Source organism: Hibiscus syriacus, unplaced genomic scaffold (genome assembly GCF_006381635.1).
Source record: "Hibiscus syriacus cultivar Baekdansim isolate YM2019G1 unplaced genomic scaffold, ASM638163v2 tig00110462_pilon, whole genome shotgun sequence".
Lineage (NCBI taxonomy): Eukaryota > Viridiplantae > Streptophyta > Magnoliopsida > Malvales > Malvaceae > Hibiscus > Hibiscus syriacus.
In genome coordinates this window covers 829,343-851,315 of record NW_024062747.1, presented here as the reverse complement: position 1 = coordinate 851,315, position 21,973 = coordinate 829,343, and the positions used below count along the sequence as shown (strand labels likewise).

General features: G+C 33.6%; 2 protein-coding genes across 3 annotated transcripts; both read right to left on the bottom strand.

Moving 5' to 3' along the window:
- Positions 1–2: 2 nt before the first annotated feature.
- LOC120126883 lies at positions 3–8,745 on the bottom strand. Its single transcript, XM_039144935.1, has 3 exons — positions 7,879–8,745; positions 3,297–3,308; positions 3–13 (listed from the first exon to the last, which is right to left on the bottom strand). Exons 1-2 carry the CDS (start codon positions 8,589–8,591, stop codon positions 3,302–3,304), a joined length of 720 nt encoding a protein of 239 aa, XP_039000866.1. The 5' UTR covers positions 8,592–8,745; the 3' UTR covers positions 3–13; positions 3,297–3,301.
- Positions 8,746–15,300: 6,555 nt separating this feature from the next.
- On the bottom strand, positions 15,301–18,916 carry LOC120127136. 2 transcript variants are annotated; one of them, XM_039145127.1, is made up of 5 exons: positions 18,827–18,916; positions 18,564–18,637; positions 16,855–17,633; positions 16,013–16,459; positions 15,301–15,828 (listed from the first exon to the last, which is right to left on the bottom strand). In XM_039145127.1, exons 3-5 carry the CDS (start codon positions 17,627–17,629, stop codon positions 15,647–15,649), a joined length of 1,404 nt encoding a protein of 467 aa, XP_039001058.1. In that variant the 5' UTR covers positions 17,630–17,633; positions 18,564–18,637; positions 18,827–18,916; the 3' UTR covers positions 15,301–15,646. The 2 variants fall into 2 exon arrangements, with proteins under 2 accessions (XP_039001058.1, XP_039001059.1); XM_039145128.1 differs by having other exon boundaries at positions 16,013–16,441; positions 18,827–18,912.
- Between the last annotated feature and the right edge of the window lie 3,057 nt (positions 18,917–21,973).

The window sequence follows — 21,973 nt, the reverse complement described above, 5'->3', positions numbered from 1 at the left end:
AACAATTTTCTTTCTGGGTTTTGCTGAATAAGAAGTCGAACAAAATAATGAAACCTTAACCACCTGTAAGAGGAAAAGGATACTCCTGCTGTAAAGCATATCCCCAACAAGTAATTTTTCATGTTAAATTCTATTAGCATGATATATATAATAAATAAATAAAATTAATTTATTCTAAGATAATTTAATACGGTTAGGATTAATTAAATTTAAATAATTAAATAAAACATGAGTTACTTATAAATAAATATTCAAGTAATGAATTTTAAATTAATAACGAGCTGATTAAAATTTAAGATTGATATACTATGTTATTTTCAAGGTTATTGTTCTCAATTTATAAATAGTTATTTTTTCCTAAATCATCTTCATAAGTCATAGCAATAAAAATATTTTAAAAAAAAAAATTGAGTGTTAATTTAAAACATCAAACATCATAAGATTGGAGATTTCAACATCAAGACTCAAGAATTTAAATATATAAATACATTAAAATACACTTTTCTATTTACTTTATTATTATTAATGATTTAATACGATACATTTTAAATTTAAATTTCATACGAGCATAGTTGAGACCAAAAACGAGCGAATGTTATCAGGCCATTCGACAACATTAGTCTAAAAATCTAAACCCCTTAATAATCTGATCGGCCCATTACCTCTTCCTTTTTACAATGCGTGGGCCGCCTGGACCTACCAAAATATCATTGTTAATGGCTAGTATTTAGTTTAGTGCACAAGTTCTTTCACGTCCGATAGTCAAACCTTCATACTTGTGGATACAATTATAAGTGAAAAAAGAACGATGGAAAGAGAAACTGGTAAGAGCTTTAAAGATAATCAAACGAATCAGCTTACTGCACATTTTCTGGATACAAAATGGAACACTTTTGGCCGGATCGACTCAGGTAGCAGATGATCAATATGATTTTCTCCAGATTATAAAGAAATGTTAACAAGCAAGTAGGGACAACACCAAACATACCTAACCCTTAATTACCCGACAATAAATTTATGTAAGTTATCCTAGATTTTTGGGTGTCTCTCCTGTCTTTTTGCTTAAGTAATATAGTGAAGCTTCTAATGACAGGCATGCTATTATTAGGGAGTAGCAGAAGTTTGAAATAATAATTTTCTATGCATTATTTTCCTCATCTCTTTCAACGTGAGAGAAACAAACATAGAGAATATCTTATTTCACCAAAAGATACAGAAGTTTACTGTATATATATATATAACAAATTCTCTTAAATTGACGTTCTTGAATAATTTTATGTATTTAGTGGATTAAGCGTTCAAAGAGATATATTTTAACATTAATTTACGTTGATGGAATGTGAATATTAAGAGTTTTATTATTAATAGGTGGAGTGTGTATCTTAAGAGTTTGAATATATATATATATATATATATATATATATATATATATATATATATATATTTGAATGATAATAGAAGACAACCTAACTAATGTTTAGACTTTAAATATGGAGGTCCAAGGATATCTCTTCTCAACAAAGGAAGCACAACAGTAGGGATAACATGAAGAACAACAGTGGCAATCTGAGAGTGATCAGCAATCTCAGCAAGCATATCAGCCGGTTTGTTTGCTTCCCGCGGCACCCATTTGAAGCTTATCGACGAAACCTTCTTCTTCAAATTATCAATATAACGAACCAGGGGGATCGGGCTCGAAGACGCCAACGGAGCTTGAGTGAGCTTCAGAGCCTCCATACTATCGGATTGGATTTGTAAATTGGTCATACCATTCTCCCAAGCTTGAGTGAGCTTCAGAGTTTCAATATTAATTCACATTCAATGGGGTGTGAATATGAAAAATTAAAACTCTTCTCTAAAAATTAGGTAATTTCTCTATTCATATGTGATGAAAAAAAATATTTTATCCATCAAGATAGTTGTCAAATTTTAAACAGGTCAAGTGAGAGAAATTAATCTCTCCCTAATCTGATATTAAAAAAAATTCTCTCCAAAACCGATTCGATGGATCAAGATATATATATTTTAATTATTTATTCTAATTTTAAAAACTATAATGTTTTAAAATCTTAAATTAATATACACAATTGTTCTGCATCAATGCAGAGTCATTAATTTTTTATTTGAATTAACTCAAACTTGAGTGTAAGTAAAAACAAGATATCTAAGAAAAAAATAATAACAAAGATTAAGTACTTGAGATGTAAATTAAAATAATTGGAAAAACAAGAATTAAGTTTTTTGTTTAGCATTTCAGGCGACACAAGCATATATATATATACACATAAATTACATGCATGCATGCATGATATTATATGATATATAAATCAATTATCAGACAGAAGATGGGTAAAAACATTAGAAAAGGCATTGGAGATGCTATTCAATAACGCAAAGGCAACATTCAATATAGTCCCCAGGCAGACTAAACCAGACACCCCAAGTCTTAAATTGCCTTACACATGTAGCTGACAACGCTAGACCCTGCGAACCCTCTAATTTTGCCTTTAATAGTTCTATTTTCACAAGGCAGTCTGTGTATATATATATACTCATTTAAATCCCATCAAACCCCAACTTTTTACTCAATTCAAAGTCCTGCAAATATAAATGCTTCCACACAAATTAACAGGAACTCATTACCATGCAACTCAGTTCCCCTCTCTTTTGTGATAGTGGGGGCCTTGAAGAGAATTTGCAAGACAAACGGCACGCATGAGAATGGGCACAATCTCCATTAGGGATACTGTAATAGTTTTCTTGTCAAAGACAACAAAGATTGAGACTCCCCATGTGATCTTTCGATGCATGGGTAAAAGAGAATTGGACTACAAATTTGAACTGTGTGGGTGTTTGCTGTACATGTGTACGCTTATTTTGTTTTCTTTCCCATGATTGCTAGCTCTGGGGGTATTCCAAGCATCCTGCATATCTGTTTCGATTTTCAGTAATGAAGAAACTGTACAATGCTTTGAATTTTGATGATTCAAGTTTGAATTCTTTTTCCCCCCTGCTCAATTGTAAATTTTGGGAATGATAATTGTAAACGAAAAAATCAGGGTGATTTGGATGTGTACTTCCCCATACAGGGAAAAAAAGTAACAAGAGACCAGTAAGGGAAAAGGAATCATGAAGGTCTTGCAAATCTTTAGTATAGAGTGTTGGTAATTTCAGACCATTGGCACAGAAGAAAATGGACATTTTAGACAATATGTGGTTTCACTTTGCGTTGCACAAATGTAGAACATATATTATAACAAACGAAACAAAGACTATATTTTTTTTAGCTGAACCACCTTTTTTATTTTACTTCAACGACATATTGATGTTATTTGGAAAAGACAAATTCAACGTTACCTTCTCCAGAAATTTAAAAGAAAAATGATTTCGAAGGTCGACAAATTAGTGAGCAAGTGACCATTTGTGCATAAATAGTGTTGATGTACGAGTAAGATTTGGGGTTCGAGATGATTTACTATTCTTAATGATGTAGACAAAAAAATATTTTATAATAATCATCGATGATGGCTTATTCCTTCTAACGTAGATAGAAAGCGATTAAATAATGATGATTATTGAAAATAAGATCCAAAATAACTTAGTGGTACCATGACTTACACGCCATTGCCCTCAAAGGGTATAGGTTTAGGTCCAATATGACATTTTCTCTCCAATTACACCATCAAGTCTTTTAAACTTCATCAATTTTATAATTTGGTTATTATTATTGTCAATTTTTCAATTAGATCACGGTAAACATTCTCTGTCTTGCATGATTTTTGACCGTGCCCTCCTTTTCAAAGGCATTCTCCTAGACCTACCACAGGATAAAAGAGAGAGAATCATAGCGATACAATCACAATACTTCCTTAAAAGTACACCATCCGATCATTCGAAATTTTGATCAATCTCACAATGAAAAGATATCAACAAATTGTTCAACATTCAATGTGAACGAAACACCTCCCCTCTTAATATAAACTTTAATTCTAACAATGCATTGTTTTACAAAAATAATAATAATTAGGCCAAGTTTCAAATGAATTTATTAATCTTAGTTTCTCATGTTTTTGTATATAGAAAACAAAATTTAGCTAAAAGAATCCACATTATTTAGGTTGAGGTTAAATTTGAAATTTGCATGGATGTGCACATCAATCAACAGTTAGTTTAGCTTTTGAAAGAAGAAGAAGAATATTATTCTGGTAAAGTGGTAATAGGTGATAGTGTGAGACCTCTTTTTTCAACTTTAGGAATAATTGCCCAATGCTGCTAAATTGAAGGAATATATGCCTTCTCCTATTGTCATTAAAGCACCTCAATTAAAATTAAATTAAAGTGGGCAAAGGCAAACATCACTAAAACATGGAGCACCCCACAATAAATATTAATTGCCATTGTGGAACAAAGATGAAACCTAAAATTGTCTTTGCCTTCTTCATTTAGAAATGATTAAAAAAATTACCTAAGTTTGTCCCCGCTTTCTTGTTTAAATTAATTAAGTTAATTAAAAAAGTGGATTTGGAGAATATTTTTGAGCTCAATTAATAATTTTTTTTAAGGATTAATTAGTAGCTTTTTTTGGTGGTATTTTTAACTCATTTATTTGTTAGTGTCGAGGGATTTTTCCGATTCCTTTAGAAGAAATTTATGAATAGACATCCTTCAAATAATCAGTCCAATTTTTAATATAATAGGTATTGTTCTTGATCAAATGTTTGAATATCTTTTCTTTTCATCCTTTATAACTCTCGAGGGATATGTGTTAGTACACTGTAATTTTGACAAAGCATATTGGTAATATGATTCACCTTGGATATATATATTTGTTATTGAAGGATTTCTTTATTCTTTTGAAGAAAAAAATCTAAAATGTCATTTTTCTAGACAGTCAATTAAATTCTTAATACTCGATATTGTCTTTGATTAGAAATGAATTATGTCTCAAGATTGTATAAAAGAAAGCATGAAAAAATTAAATGAATTTTTTTAATACTCTGATATGATTACAATGTAATATATGTTCATATTTTTTTCTTAGTCATTGACAATGTATATAGTCATACACATCCTACATACACAACTGCTCAAACTCATGACCTTTAAGAAAAACAATATTCCTTTTAATCACTGAAACTATTAGATGAATTCAATTCAATGTAATTTTTAAACCTATAATGCAAGGTGTTGAAATGTAAATGAAAGAATACATGCTTTTACAAAAGGCAATGTATGTGGCCAGCTGGGATTGCTTAAAGGGTATGTTGGGATCGATTGTATTTTAAAAAAAAATTAAATTGTTACATAATTCAGGTATTTTTGTGTATCTTTTATAAATGATCTAATTTTATATTTCTACGTTTTAAATTTAACTTCCTAAAACACCCGTCACATTTGACTCACTAATAAAAAAAACCCCTAGAAAGTAGAAACCTTCTTTTGACACTTCTGGACAAAAGAAAAGAAACATGTAAGAGTTGAAGAAAAAGAAAAGGGTGCAAAGCAAAGTGTTTTATTGTAACAAATTCTGCTCCAGAAGTGTCAATATGTTGTTCAGGTTCTCTTTCCCCCTCTTTCAATAATGTAATGCAAGTTTTAATTGCAACGAAAGTAATAAAAAAAATCATGCCATAATTCTGGTTAAAAATCCCACTTTAATATCTAATGAAATTAGCAAAATTCAACCACTGGCAGTTGTTTTTATTGGTGGAATTAACTATGGTTGGCCATATAAAGGAAAAGGTAACAAAAGGTGGAGGGAAAGTAAATAATACAAGGCTCTTGATTTGAAAATTATTGGATGATGATTGATGCTTTAGGCACTAAATTCTGTTGCTTAAGGAAGATGTTAGTGGGACAGTGCTTAATCTGCACTTACACAGTAACAGGAAGCTTGGGTGAATGATTAGACTGACAATCAGTCTTAAAAATCCAAACTTTCGAGTTTTAAATCATCAGAAACAAATTTGTTTGTATTACCTAATGATTGTAATGTGCCTTAAGTAACAAAAGCAGGATAGTGTACTTAAGTTTGGTTTAAATGAATGATGTAATCATATTAAAATATCATCTTATAATTGAAGTTATTAATGATTCAATTCAAAACTAATTACGACACGAAAAATGAATTTCCATCGACCTTGACATGAGACATTTGTTTTCATTGAATACTAATAGTTGGATCATAAATTAAATTTGGAATTAAATAAAGTTAAATTTATCAAGATATAAGCATTGTTAACTTTTTACCTTTAGTTTCAGTTTTTATTTATAATAAAAATACAATAATTTAAAAGAACCAGATGATTGAGAAAGGACGTTAGTGGACAGGTTTCTCCAAATTCTTAGGCACATATACGGCGCTAGAAGCTGAATTATGGGGTGTGCTTGAAGGCTTATCAGGGGCATGGAATACAGGTGCGCGTAAGATTATTCTCGAAATCGATGGTTTAGAAGTAATCAACACGCTGCATAGAGGGAATGTTGCATGCAAACACATTGCATCAACATATTAGTGGGATAGTCAAGAGAAACTGGGAAGTGAAATTGGAACGTGTACTGAGAGAAGGCAATAAGGTTGCAGATAGAATGAAAAAGCTTGCTCGGACGGGATGGAAGATGCAATGTCTACACATCTCCATCAGACGAAATAAAAACATTGCTCCAGGAAGAGGAGAATTTAAGTATTAATTAGGTTTTAGTTCTGTTTCCTTATTCACCAAAAAAAAAAAATAGCCGGTTTGTTTTTTATTCTTAGGATCAAATTTCATTTTAAAGGTAAAAACCCTACCATAAGCACCGAACAAGCAAATTACTCCCGTTAAATTTTAGAGCGCTTGCATTTTGGTCACCCAACTTTTAAAACTTACAATACAATCATTAAACTTTTAGTTCGTTTTTAATAAGGTCCTTATCATTACCTCTCATTAATTTTAGCTGACATGACACTTAATTCCCGCTAACCCCCTTCTTCTTCTTCTCATTCTTCTCCTTCTTCTTAGCCAAAGGTAGACGAAGGAGGGATGACGCCAAGAGGCAACACTGACTGGGTTGGTCGGAACGATGCGAGGTCTCAAACGGTGGTGGCGATGTGGCAAACAACCAATCATCCAAAAATAATGAAAACATAAAAGTGGTGTTGGGGACGAGATTTGGGTCACTCTCCCCAAAATCTCGTCCCCAACGAACAGAGGTAAGTCTCGACAAGTGTATAGTGAGGTTTTGGTCGGAATGGGGCGTTTCTTCTACTGGTACTAGTGGTGATGGTTACTGGCAACTGACAATGGACATCGGGGATGGGTGTTCGCACGGTCTCCTCACGATTTAGGATGAACGATGGACAGTGAGTATGAAATGAGGGTCGAAGTGAGATCAGGAGGCGACATTGGTGACGCTGGTGATGGCGGTGTAAGCCACCGTTAACCGGAGGTAGAGTGAGAGAATAATAAGAAGAAGAGGGGTTAATTGGAGTTAAATGTCATGTTAGCTAAAACTAACCGGAGGTAATGATAATGACCTTACTGAAAACAAACTAAAAATTCGATTATTGTATTGTAAGTTTTAAAAGTTAGGTGACTAAAATGTAAGCACCCTAAAAGTTTGGGGACTATTTATATATCTTACCCTAAAATACTATAATTTAAAATAACCAGTTTATTTTTTATTCCTAGGATCAAATTTCATTTTAAACGTAAAAACCCTACCAAGAGCGCTGAACATGCAAATTACTCCATTTTCGTTTTAGCACTGTACAACCATACCATAACTAGTCTGTTCGCTTTCTCTTTCCAAAGTTGAAAAAAATGAAACAGTAATAAACAATGTTTTTTTCTTTATTTTTTTGTGGTTAAAATTTACTGAGAAGGTAAAATTATTTTTTCAGAGTTTGAACATTGGAGAACAATAGACATAGATTCTTCTCGGCGAAACCTCAGCTGTTTAGCGATAAAATCTTCGATCGTTCGTTGAAACTCTTCGTTACTCAACTCATCTTCCGGGAACAATTCATCGTCGATATTTTCAATTTTCCGGGACTTTTCTGTCTTCGACCGTCGTAGTTCCCTCGTCACTTCTTCCTCCGTTTTTCTTATCGGCAACTTCTCCGACTTGCTCCTTCCATAGACTCTCGGGCCATCCATCTCAGGATCGGAGTCCGACTCCGGCTCCGTTTCCTTGCATCTGAGAGTATTTGTGTTTACTTCAGAGATGATCTCCTTGTCTTGATACACAATCTCGTTTTGAGACTCCGATTTGGAGCGATTCTCAGCGATTTTGGTGATTTCCTCGTAGATTTTGGAATCGGCATTGCTAACGGCGAAGAAAATGCCGGACTTTGCAACGAGAGTGACGATGATGACGTTACAGACGAGGAAGACGAAGGGCGGACTCGCGACGATCCCGCCGAGCTTCAAAATGAACTCACCGGAGACCTTGACGACGGAAGGCACGCGCTCGAAGATCCACGCCAAAAACAGCAAAGCCAAGAGCAATTCCAAGAAACGAAACGCCTTCGCTAAGCTTCGAAGCCGATTGTACCTCTTCATCGCCTTGGCTTTCTCTGCTTTCACGTTATCGAAAACGAACGAATCCATTTACACAAAAGTTTTCAAGGCATTCAATGCTTAAGTACCGAAAGAAATTTGAAAAGTTTATAGTTCTGCTTGGCTCTCTGGAAACTGATGACTCAATTTTTCTGGAAAAATTAATGGGAAATTCGAAGGCTATGGGGAGTTGAACCGTAAGAGCAGGGAGGTTTTATTTTTCGGAGAACTTAACCATCCAAGGGAATGCTTTTTTATAGACTGGTAGTCATGGAATTAGGAATCATTTATATTTATTTAGTAAGAAATATTAATAACAACTAAAATTTTAAGCAAAGATGAAAGGGGTCTAATAAAATTTTAAAAAGGCAGGCTTTGTGGAGCAAATATATAGAAATATCCTTATGGTTTGGTAGATTAGAGGCCCATAAAGTACATCACACGTGGACATCTATTTCTGTTTCTTGATTTTAAAATTACGTGAAAATACAACTATATTAAAACTAACTCTAATTATTAAAATTTATATAAATAATTCAATACTAATAATTGATTTACACATACCAGGGATGAGTATAGTTTGAGTTTTCGGCCAATTTAAATCGATAAAATAATTCTTTCACCTAAAATTTTATTTGATCCGAATTTAGAATGATTTTATCCGACCTAAAACTCAATTTATCTCTTAAAACAAAATATACATTTGATCCGATTTAATGAATTTGATTATTATTCTAATTATCCATAATGTCATATAATAATATTAATTTTTATTAAACTATATATTTTTCAATCTAAATTTTGACTTAGTCCAACTCAATCTTATATTCTAAACATCTAACTTAAATTTAACTTTTTTACAAAATTCACCTTAGTAAAATCAGAAGTCATCAATTTAAATATCGTACCCATTCCTACACATACACGAGGAGTGCTTGGTAAAACTCTGATTACTTTCACTTAAAAAAACATCATCACTTTCTGTTTAGATAATCGATGCACCGATTTTTTTTCTTTATAATTTAGACATTTGGTTATTGACAACTCTTGTGTATTTAGAAATCGGATCTGCTGTGGAGAAGATGTGTTTGTCAGACACGTCATTATGTATGACTTTATGTATTGAATTTTATTCATATTTATTTATTTATTTGTTCATTGTTTACCAGTTTTCAATGATGATTTTATGTACATTTTTATGATAGCAGATTCTTGTCATTGATTTGGCCTCTCCTTTAAACTACAAGTTGAAGGACTTTCAATTGCCAGAAAAAGATTTTATTAAATTTTACCTTCCTGATCCTGTTTTTTTAAACAGTTTTAAATTTCTTTTGGGAATTTGGGAATTTGGGGATTTTAGTTTTTTTTTCTTTTATCAAATTAAACTGATTTCAATTTTTTGCAACACAGTTTTCTTCTGTAAATTCAGATGAAAAACGAGTAAATTAGAATGTATAGACTAAATTTCAATTTATGCATAAAACATGAAGTAATAACAAAATTTGACCTTTTAATTTTAGAATTAAAGATAATAAAGGATGCATTTGTGTTTTGTTTTTTTTTGGGGGGGGGGGGTTGGGAGGCATTATAAATATACTTCATTTCAATTTTCCATGGAACGCATAAAATGAAATTGGAAACAGTAGAGGGCAAAATGACATTTCGAAAAGAAAGGACTAAAATCAACAATATTATGAATGAAAGCTTTAATACATATAAATATCTGACATTAAATACTGCTTGGCGTTTCAACTTCAATTCTATGGACTTTTGAACTGAGCTGCGTACGTACAGTACATACACACCCATGGTTTTCCAAGTAACCAAACTCATAAAAGAAAGATAAAAAAGAAAGACTAAAATTTGGCAGAGACCTTTCATTTCAACAAATAATAGTATACATGCTCTTCCATTTAATATGATTTTGATCTTTCGGATTCCGAAAATCATGCACCTTACTGTTATCTCATTCAAGCCAAAAGGAAATGAGAAACCACTGTTTTGCTTTGCTCAAAGGCCCCCCCCACCAACTAATTTACTTTTGTAGGCCTTGGCCATCCAATCCTGATGAAGCTGAGGGGGGAAACCTTACGTTTTAATTATGTGTCTGACCATAGCACATCAATGAACCCCACAAGGATAAGTTTCGGCCTCATTATTGAAGAAAATATTTTATTTGATCCTATAACATTTTAAAAACTAAATAAAATATTTAAATTATTCCAAAATTGATTCATAAATGTTTTTGAAAAATTGTAATATATATATATATATGAGAATTTTCCTGGATGCATCGCACCAATTATGGTATATGTTATGTTCTAATAAGATATAGATTTAGTAAGATTATCCTCATCAGATTGTTCATACACTTGCAGATAAAGTCATATACACTTAATAACAATGTATTATGTTCTCTTATAGTTGGATTATCTTATTAATTTAATATACATTGTTGATAAGAATAAGTGAGTTATGATGCTCGTAGGCGGTTCACTTTTTCTAATTTGGAAAGAGAATCACAGTGTGTGGTTAGGAGGTCGTTAACCGATGTCAAAGGCTAAGCAGAGCGAAAAGGGTTTTCCATGAGACGAGATTTTATGTCTCCATCAGAAGGTAGAAAAATGATAAGTAGAGAATGAGATTTTGGATCATTCTCTCGGCTTTTATCAAGATATTTTATAGTGACTCTTAATAATGATATCAGACTTACGATCGTGATGGTTATTTGTAGTGTGACAAAGTGAATAGACTTGACTGTCAATAGATCCAAACGTTATTGAGGAAAATGGGAAACCCATTGTTGGTTCGAAAATGTACAGACGTGCACAACGTGGGTAACGTGAATGTCCGAATCAGTCGAGACCTTCGTGGGCTTGTAGAAATTTTAACCCATATTTGAAATATTTTTTTCTCAAATAGAACATACCTTTTAAAATTAATTATGTTTTGAAACTAAAAAGATAAATATTAAAATATTCCTTTAATCAAAACAATAATTTTGGAAATTGATTGATTTTCATTAATTAAATGCTTCATTAGGTAAAATTCAATAATTCACCATGTGAAATCCCTATAAATATTGTGTAAACCTACTAAACTAAACACAACTCAAACAATTCAAAAAAAAATCTTTGCTTCTCTAATTTTTCGGTGATAGATGAAGGCAACAGAATGATTAGTGATCTCTACAGAAGTGCAACTGTAGCTGATCATCTAGTTGTTGTATCATGGGAGATAGATGACTAATAATCTCAAACACCATAGGAGTGGCCGGAAACCTGTTTTAATGAAACTGTGTAGCTATAAGTCTCAACTTATTTCTAATCTGTTAGTATGAAATAATGTATTTATTTTTAAATTGTTCTTCTCGATTATTTCAATAAGATCTTTTATTTTTCCTTTTCATCTCAGATGTTATATTTTGAAAAAATTTATAGTGACTCTTAATAATAATATCAGGCATATGATAATGATGATTATTTGTAGGGTGACAAAGTAAATAGACTCAATTGTCAGTAAATTACATGGACTTATCGGTAGTTACATCATGAAGTCATAGTTAACTGAAGGATATAGAACCTCGGAGACTTTGAAAATTTTTATAAAATGTAGAACTCTGAAGGTGCAACATAACATGCAGAGAAGGTATAACCAGGGATGGACCACACCCTAGAAATTTTAAATTCCCTTATATATTATGTATTTTCTTTATATTTTAAATGAATTATTTGATTTCACACCTCTTAAATTTTTAATATTCGCACTCCCTGACACAATTTCCTGTGTTTGTCCCTGGTATAACATATTTAAAGTTCGAATCTTAGTATCATTGTATCAACAATTATTCCTTTATTCTTGTATGTAGCAGACCCTTGATTTCAAACAAGAATAGATTATGTTTGATAGCAGACCCTTGAATTTATTCCTTATTTCCGAGTTCCCCCAGGTATATTACTTGTAGTTTCAAACCAGGTGTGCTCCACAAATATCTAGATTATCCCAAAAGCACGAGGAGATAAGGAAGATGGAAAAGCGTAGAAGAGTATGGATTCAATGGTGGAAATTGGTTTTCTTGGAATCTGGACTCAGTTAAAAGTGAAGGATTCTTTGCCTTCATCGATGGGAGATGGATGGTTTTCAAGATGACGATCTTAAAATGAAATGTTGAACCTTTTTTTTTTAAAGAATATAACGTGGGAGACTATCTTGCCTGTAAAGCAATGCATGGAATATTTGTAAAGGCTAAATGGCTAATGGAGGCAAACTTCACTTTTGTTATTTAACAACTCTTTCGTGACATGGATTATGTGGACTGAAACTTGTTCTACCTAAAAAAACATGAAAATGACATCTTTTTTTGCTTTTTTTTTATAAAAAAAAAATTGGATTCTTCCACATGGGTTGGTTCTATCAACAATGGCCAAAATATAATCCACGCCCTTGATTAAGGAAAATAGTTCTATATCTGAAAATGAAGGATTGGATTATTATTTTATAAATCGAAATACGTGAAAGAATAAATTTGTGAAAACAACCTTTGGGGTATGTAGAGCAAAATTACCTAAGTTTACGCGGTTTAAACACCAAAGAGTTTCAGGTTCTTTTCGACGATTCCTTTTTTTTGTTAATTGGGGCAGTGCCAGAAAGCATAAACTCGTTGTTGTTTTTGCATATTATCAGATAAGTACTTCAAAGTTTATTGTACATAGTTGATATAGTCCATAGGCACACCTAAGAGAGAGATGGCCAGTTTTTGGGCCCATTTCACAAGTCTTGTAACTTAGGAAATTAGAATCACATGTTATGAGCCGACTTTAACCATGACCAAAGTGGTTACCCATTTTCATTGTTAAATGGGCCTAACTCTACTATAAATTGAGGCCTTTTATCATCCTTTTTGGAATTGCGCCCGTTTATTGGTCTAACATGATCGAATTTTAATCGAGATAATCAATAGATATGATTATATTTAACTGCATTGGAAATAAAAATATTAGCTAATTAAAATTTGAATGATGATTTAAAAGAAGAGGATAATAGTGGTGTGAGAAGAGATATTAGAACAATTTTTTGATTGTTTAATTTCACATTGAGTATTCAAATAAATATAATAGATGAGATAGATTAATTGTGGATGCGAGTCCATGAAGAGGACATCATAAAATTGAATGATATAAAACATTACATCTCACGATTAAAAGGAGAGATAATTATTTATAAGGATAATAAAATACATTAATCTCGTATAAAAAAAATAAAACAAAATGAAAGATCATGTAGCTCCAAGTTAATAACATTGCGTTTTTTTACAAGTTTCTCAATTTATTATCCAATAAGCAGCAAAACGCACTGCTATATATCAATACAGTCAAAAGCAACAGTCCCTAAGGAGATGAATCCTCCAAACTATACAAAGGTGATGATTAACAATATCATTCTTAATAACTTTCCTAAGCACATTTACCCTAACAATTCCCTTAATACAATCCACAATATCGCCAATAATTCTATTAACACCCCTAAATTATCTATAATTTATTTCTTCCTATATACGTACATGTAAGCACACTAAGTTACCCTAAGAATATAAACGATGGACGATTTTCCTTTGAACCGAGTATTAGCCCAATTCAACTCTTCTTCTCAACTTCCCACAGCCCTACCAACCTTACACAAGCTAAGGATAACCTCCCAAACTGCTATCGAGAAGGAAAACTCGAAGAAGATAAGGCTACGAGCTTCTAGCATCATACTACAAATCCTGCAGCCCCCCTCAACCACAATCCCCATTCTAAGCAACTTGTCGTCTTCACCATAGCTTCAAGTAAGCCCCTTCCGTTGTTCATTTTGCATTGGGTTGCAAGTTGAGTGAATGATGTTTCGATTCTGTATTTTGGCTGTTCACGGTTTTGGAATGGCTGGGGGTTAATGACCTTTCAGTGAGCATCTCTGTTCTGGCTCTGGCATTCGGTTCATATTTTGTGAGTATACATTCTGGAAAATTACATTAAAAACGGAAAGCTTTGATGTTTTGAAGCTTGTGAACAATAGTAACTAATTGATGTTCGTTTTTTCTGGCGTTGCAGTCATGGCTTGGAGCAGGCGGATCCAGAAAATTAAGAATGAGTACAAAATTTTAATTTTCTTTTCTTAAAAATAATGGGTATGCAAAAATTGTATTTCTTTTTTTCTTAATACATTAAGCTAAATTTAACCACTTTTCTAAGTGCATCCGCCACAGGCTTCGAGTGTCCCAAAAGCTTCACACGATTAATCAAGTTCTTGTGGGTGCTGTCGTAGGTTCGATATTCTCATTTTTGTGGTAAATGTCATGAGATACTGTTGTTTTAGAAGCATTTAATTCCTCTTTGTTGGTAAGGGTAGTTCTTCTTCTGACTTGTGCTGGATTTGGCCTAGGCTTTCTCCTATATGTGATTCAAAATGGTTCAAGGATGAAATATAAACTCTGTATTTACATTTGAGGATAGACTAATACAAAGTCATTTGTTTAGGCCTTCGGAGTTTCAAACTCATCCTAGGCAAATTGTCTGTCATAATATTTTCCAGAACAGATTAGATGTTTATTAACAGTCGAAACGCGCTGTGGCATAAGAAATCGATGTACTTGGAACTAGGATGCCATGTTGGAACACTATAGAGTGCAAAGGAGGAGTCGGGAGTTGAAAAGATGACACTATTGCTGAACCATCCCAAACAAATTTCATTCAATAAACAGGTGGTTAATAACTTCACACATGCTGTGCTTTATCACCGAATTGTCTTGCACACAAATTATATCTGTCTGAATCTATTCGAGACCTTTAAAACAAATCCAATAAGGTTTTATGTGCATTACGCACATACTCGGCCAAAATTGGGTTAACAAAGAACGATACATAATCCATAATTCATCAACTCACAGACTGCCAAGGAACGATTAGTAGTACTCAAATTATTAGAGGGCACTACACATCCACCTAAGGCTCTACACATCCACCGAAGGCTCATGGCCGTTTGGACTGCCATTCACAGGAAAGAATGTATGCATCTTATTCGCTTTGCCACTATGACAGGTTCTCGCAGCTCTAGTGTGAATGTACTACTCACTTAGCTTCATCATCGGCAGGATCTAAAGCTTGAGGAATGCTACCAGAAGATGATCCTTTAGCTGATGGAAGATAGGACCAAGCCAATGCTGCTGTCCCAAGGGTAATTGCAGTTGCAATTGAACCCCATACCCATCTCTGCCTCCTTTTCTTCCTTTGTCTCTCTCGCCTTGCCATCTCTTTACGAAGCAAATATAATTTACAACAGAATCAGATAATGTAAACATAACTGCATCATATTCAGATTTTGCTGCAAATTTCAACAAAGAGAATCAAACTGAAGAAAGTAAATGAAGAGACATGTTTCTTTTTTCCGAAACAACTAGTTATGCAGAAGAAAGAAAATCAGGATATGGAACTCACCTATAGCCTCTTGATTTCTCTGAGACATTTCTTGATTCGCAGCCTCATAATAGTGTAGTTTGTCCCATAAACGAGCAATTTCGAAGTTCTTAGAGTCAATTTGAGCTTCCATCTCCGACTCAATCTCTGCCTTTGCAATGCCCCTTCCGACAGATAATGATACAGACCGTGAAATATCTGCCTGCTGCCTCAGTTCTTCAGCTTGATTTACCAGTTCATTGTCAGTCACATCAATAGGATCTGCAGGCAGCGACAATCCCACAACAGCCAACTCTAGGCTCATTCTTTTCCACATACATCGCATCTTGTTAAGAGCCTCTTCTGCCTGCTTCCTCTTTTCTATTTCCATGAGTAAGCTCAATCTTATTTCATGCACTTCAGCTTCAGTATCACGATAACTAGATTGTGTTCCACTCTCAGAGGATAATTCTGAAGGAAATAAGAAATCTAAGTAAAATTACCAAAACAACCACAAAATCATCCCTATTCTAAATTAAGCTATGCCTATGGGAAAATTGTTCATAGTTCTCAATATTTCAAGAAAAATGTCATATTCCATCCAGGCAAACTGGAACACACACATACATACACACGTGAGCGTAGAAAAAACTATAATGCAATACATATACATAGGCCTTTTCATTGCTAAGTCATAATGCAAATTTTTAAACAAAGGCTAGCACATATTATATTATCACAGTCCAAATAGACCCATCAGGTTTTAAAAGAAAAAGATTGTAACCATGCAAGAAAATTGTTTTCCAGCAAAAAAACAAGCACCTACATTTAAATATATGCAACTATACATGATCATATTCAGAAGAAAATAGAACTCTACATACCGTCCCAAGCATCAAAAAACTCAATCCCTGATGTAGCAAGCCTTGCAGCACTTTCTGCCCCAGGATCATCATCTCCATCGGTATTAGTTGTGACACTCATTGATTCCTTTGAATCAAAAAACTCATCACTTTCATCACCTCTGTTCAAGTTCAGTGGAACAACCTTCGACAAGGCAATATCACTGGCCATACCATTATTCATTCGGATGCTTCCAGCTGTCTTATTACTGCTCCCAAATTCACCATCATGGACACCATTCATGTGCTCATCTTGAATGGAGCCAGCATGGAAACTATTTGCCTGCTCTACTTTAATAGGACCATTATCGACACCATTCTTATGCTCCTCTTCATGAGGTTCATGAATGCTAAAAATAATAGAATCATCCTTTGATAGATCAAGAGACTTGGTTTCAGTCAGCTCTGCCTTCCCATTAACCTCACTTTCTTCAGTCGTTTTCTTCTGAGTTGACACATTGTTTTCAGAAAAGCTCTTCAGAAGGCGAGGACCACGCCGCTTGTGATTGATTATGTAAGGTGAAGGAGGGAAAGAAGACGGTGAATCAGGTAGTGGAGTTGCCTCAGGAGTGGCATAGAGGGCAGGTGATGAAATTTGGGGACGATTAACCTTCCTTTCAGTAACTGATGCACTATTCCTCCTCTCCAGGTTTGAATTGGGCAAAGATGGTTTCATAGTAGGACCAGACTTGTCGACAGATTTAGAGGCTCCAGGTTCTAACAACCTATCCAAAGCTATTGCTGTAAAAGTAGGCATGGCTCTGTATTATCAAAAGCAAAAGCTAAAGTCAATAACCCCATATGTATCATTTTCTTAGAAGAATAACCAGAAGGGAAAGAATAAAATCTCATTGCTGCTACATGTGAGAACATTCTACTTTCCATAAACTTGATAATATTCACCCTTAGTTGTTTACAGTCGGTTCAAACAACCTAGCTACAACCTAAACTTCAGTGTTACACTCTTTCCTCCAATGGGAACTGCGAGCTAACTACAACCATCCAAACCCTAAAACCGAAGTCCGTGAACCAAAATAGGCCCAAAAGCGTGATCCGTACAAATCACTCAATCAGCAGCCAGAAAATTGTGAAAATTAAAAATTAACTTAAATTCATATAGACACGTTTATTCACCATTTCAGCTATACTGCTACACTGAAGTGATTTTTTTTGCTCCAAGTAAAACTAAACTTATATGCTGATTTTGAATAAGAATTCATTTACCTAAATTAAATATCAAATTATATGTAAATTAATGCCCCCGCACAAGTATGACTCAATGTAAAAGAGAACCCATGTATCATACACATACAAAAGGAAACACTCGAGAATTCCTCTTGATTTTAACAGCAACCAAACAGAAGGAAAAAACCCTTTAAATTTATAAAATTCAATCACCCACTTCGACTATTTGATGAACTACAGAAAACAAAAAAATGGAGGGGAAAAAACGAACACGACCGCCAATAATTAAAAAAAAACACCATTTCCGGTTCTTAGTTAAGAAACGAAAATAAGTGGGCAAAATAAAACCACAAAGGCTTCCTACTAAAACATAACTATTACAAGCTAATTCAAAAGCTGGACAATAAAATAAAATTCACAAAAAACGTCAATACAAATTTAAAAAATCATATTGAGCAAAAACCTAAAAGAAATTATAAATGGAAAAAAAAGAAGAGATGTATTACCTAATATGCTAATAAATATAGAGTCCTTCAACAAGAAACCCTAAGCACGAGCCGCGGTCGAGACGGTGGCGCAGCTGGAGGGAATCAAAGATATCAGATTAGAACGCGCGCAGTAAAGACGTAAAACGGGGATTTTCATTTCTTATATCTATATTTCCATAAGAAAATGAAAGAAAACAAACAAATTTTTCTTCCCTGATAGGTATTATTCTCGAAGGGGAAAAAGTAAGAACTAAAAGAAATGGAGAAAAATGAGAGAAGACCTGTTCCCCAAGTTATTATCGCGAAGACCGCCTCCACTTCCCACAAAATTTTCAAAACGCTGACATTTGTTTGCTATTGCTATCTGGGAAATTACCGAGATATCGGATTTGATGCCGGGACGGGATGTGGGGCTCTGTTTTAAATGGGGGTAGTTTCGGGGTTCTGATATGTTGGGTAGGTTTCCAAAGTGTTGGGAAATGTTTTTGTTTTAATGGGTTTCATTACGACATCGTTTGGGGTACTTTTTTTTGTTTCTTTTGTGAAACCGCGAAACTTCCTTCCCCTTTTGTCTTGGGCAAAACGGCGAAATAATGAAAAAGAGTGGGGACGTGGGTCAGCTAATGAGATCGACTGACAGCGCCAAAATTAAGCAACGGACATACCTTTTATTTATTTATTTATTTCTCTGCTTATTTTATTGTAATATTCAGACTTTGTAATTGTTTTATTAATATAAAAATTAATTAGTTTATTTATAAATTTATTTTATTAATTTAAATACTTTTAAAAAACTACATATAATATTTTTAAAATATTGTAACATATTTGAGTTGAGAAAAGGATTTTCTAGTTGTTTCACGCAACAGGAATCTTGTGATGATTAATAAATATATGGATAAGAATTTTCGGAATCTATAAAATTGGCGGTTAAGGAACTGAACACGTGTTAATTGTTAAAGTTAAAAGGGATTAAGAGCTGACGGACATCTAATGGAATCTTTCACCCTCAGAAAAAGAAAAAGAAAACCCTTGAAATAAAAATATCTTCCTCGTGGAATCAGGTTAGGCTTATCGTGCTCTCGTGGCCCATTGTATTGAGGATGGGATTCGAAAATGGTCCAATTAGTTCGGGTCGATTAATAAATATTTTCCTATATTTTTAAGTAAGCTTAATAAATAATTTGGTTAAAACCCTTAAGGAGCTCATGGTTAAACTGAATATTTTTTCTTAAAAATTCTAGATTCGGACAGTTGCATCTGCAACATAATTTGTGTATTATCAATAGGTTAAGAAAATTCTTGATAGATATTATTTTATAAACCACCTGAAATATTCAAAAATAAATATATAAATAAATAATTTGGTCCAAAATATTAGTTCTCAATTTAGTCCTTAATTTTTAATCAAATCTGGCGTTTAAAATTTTATTTTATCAAAGGTATTTTTTTGTTTAATATTACTAAAAAATCTGATCATTCAACTAATTAACGAATGTTACGTAAAAATTCAACTAAAAGTAAATTAAACTCTAAGAGTTTAACAAGAAAATTCTCTCCAAAATCTCAACAACGTGAAATAAAGTTGGGAATTTTTATTACAACAATCGAATACCTTAGTTTTTCTTAATTAATGTACACCTGCCTATAAGAACATGATCATAGACTCTTTTAAATGAGGTCTTCTCTATTATTTTATATCTAAAATTTTCAAATGAGAAAATCGAGAAATATCACTTAAGATATTGCTCTTCAAATTATTCAAATGAAGCTCAAGCACGTCAAGGTTAGAAGATCAGTTACCATCACCAAACTCTAATGGAACCATGCTTGAAATTCGATTAAAGCTTACTGAAGGCATAATTGGCTGCAATAAATCATAATTACTTAGAATTCGACCAATAAATTCATTAGAACTAAGACTTGAGTATTGCAAATTAGTTTTTTTTTTCTTTGGATAAATGTTGTTTTATTCATCCAAAAGAACTTCACTATACATACCATTTACAAACAAGAAAAAATAAAAATGCAGCATCTATAAAACCATAAGCCAACATACTATTTACAAACAAGAAAAAGTAAAAATGCAGCACCTATAAACCATGAGCCAACAAAAAAGAAAAAACATATACCAAGTCCCACTCTGCAGCAAGCACAGTGAAAGGAATAGCAACCTCAACCTCAACCTAATAGTAATGTATTATCTGCAAAACAATACACTCAACCTACCGAGGACTAGTTCAATGTAATCTACCATTCCTCTCCTGCCAAATATAGTAAAGATATCAACACGAAGCTAACCAAATGACAGTCGCCTTCAAGGACTTACCCCTACCAGGAGCTTGAACCCAATGGACCATATCCAACATGACATGCTCATAAAACAACAATCTAAATAAGTCTAGAGAAACCACATTCAGCAAAAATATTATCCCTATTTTCAACACCATAATAAAAAACACAAGTAGGGTCAATGTGACTCCCACAATGGAGCATACGGACATTCGTTAGCAATCGATCAATAAGAGCAAACCATGATATGAACGAGTGTCTAGGGATAGAAAAACCCCTTAGAGGACTTTGAACTGAGGAAGCTTATCTTGTTTGCACCGAAGAGCTTCCCAAACCTTCTTTTCTTGGTAGACCCCGTCTATGCCCCCACAAAATCATAATCATCCCTTAAACTCATAATCTTCATCTAAGCCCAGCTATACCTATTCTTCGACAGAGCTTGCCATAGGGAGCACCCCTTCAAAATATACTCTCTAACCCAGGCCACCCAAAGAGAACCAGACTGTGCAAGGAGAAACCACAAACATCTCATCATACACGCTCTATTCCATCCAAGAATATTTTTAATCCCAATGCCCCGTTCACATTTTGGAAAACAGATATGTTCCCAGCTAACAAGTGCACCACTAGCTGAACCATCTGAGTCTTTCCAAAGAAAATCATTACACAATTGTTCAATCTACTTTAGCACTTCAGAAGGTAACAAGAATACTCTACACCAAAAGTTTTGAATGTTAAACACTACGGTTTGAATAAGTTGCAGCCTCTCCACAAAGGACAGACACTTAGAGGGCCAACAACGAATCTTTCTAACAATTTTTCCTATCAAGCCTTCACAATCTAGGTAAGAAAGGCTCTTAGACGCTAGAGGGACCCCCATATAACGAGTTGGAAGGATACCAATTTGAAAATCAGTATGCTCAACCATACTCTGCAAATCCGAGCTCCTCATACCAGCATAAAACAATTCACTTTTCGAGACATTCATACAAAGGCCCAACATCCTATAAAACACATTCATAATACTCTTCACAACCAAAACAGCCCCAACATGACCTTTAGTATACAGTAAGAGATCATTAGCGAAACACATATGTATAAGTCAAATTCGTTTACATTTTGGGTGTAAATCCAAC

What these genes read in the sequence shown, in the direction of transcription:
- LOC120126883 (XM_039144935.1), bottom strand. Translation starts at nt 8,591, where the DNA reads ATGGATTCGTTCGTTTTCGATAACGTGAAAGCAGAGAAAGCCAAGGCG.
- LOC120127136 (XM_039145127.1), bottom strand. Translation starts at nt 17,629, where the DNA reads ATGCCTACTTTTACAGCAATAGCTTTGGATAGGTTGTTAGAACCTGGA. An exon ending in GTTTTTTGATGCTTGGGACG is followed by an intron (nt 16,460 to 16,854) that starts GTATGTAGAGTT and finishes AATTTTACTTAG; the next exon opens with ATTTCTTATTTCCTTCAGAA. An exon ending in GAGAAATCAAGAGGCTATAG is followed by an intron (nt 15,829 to 16,012) that starts GTGAGTTCCATA and finishes TGCTTCGTAAAG; the next exon opens with AGATGGCAAGGCGAGAGAGA.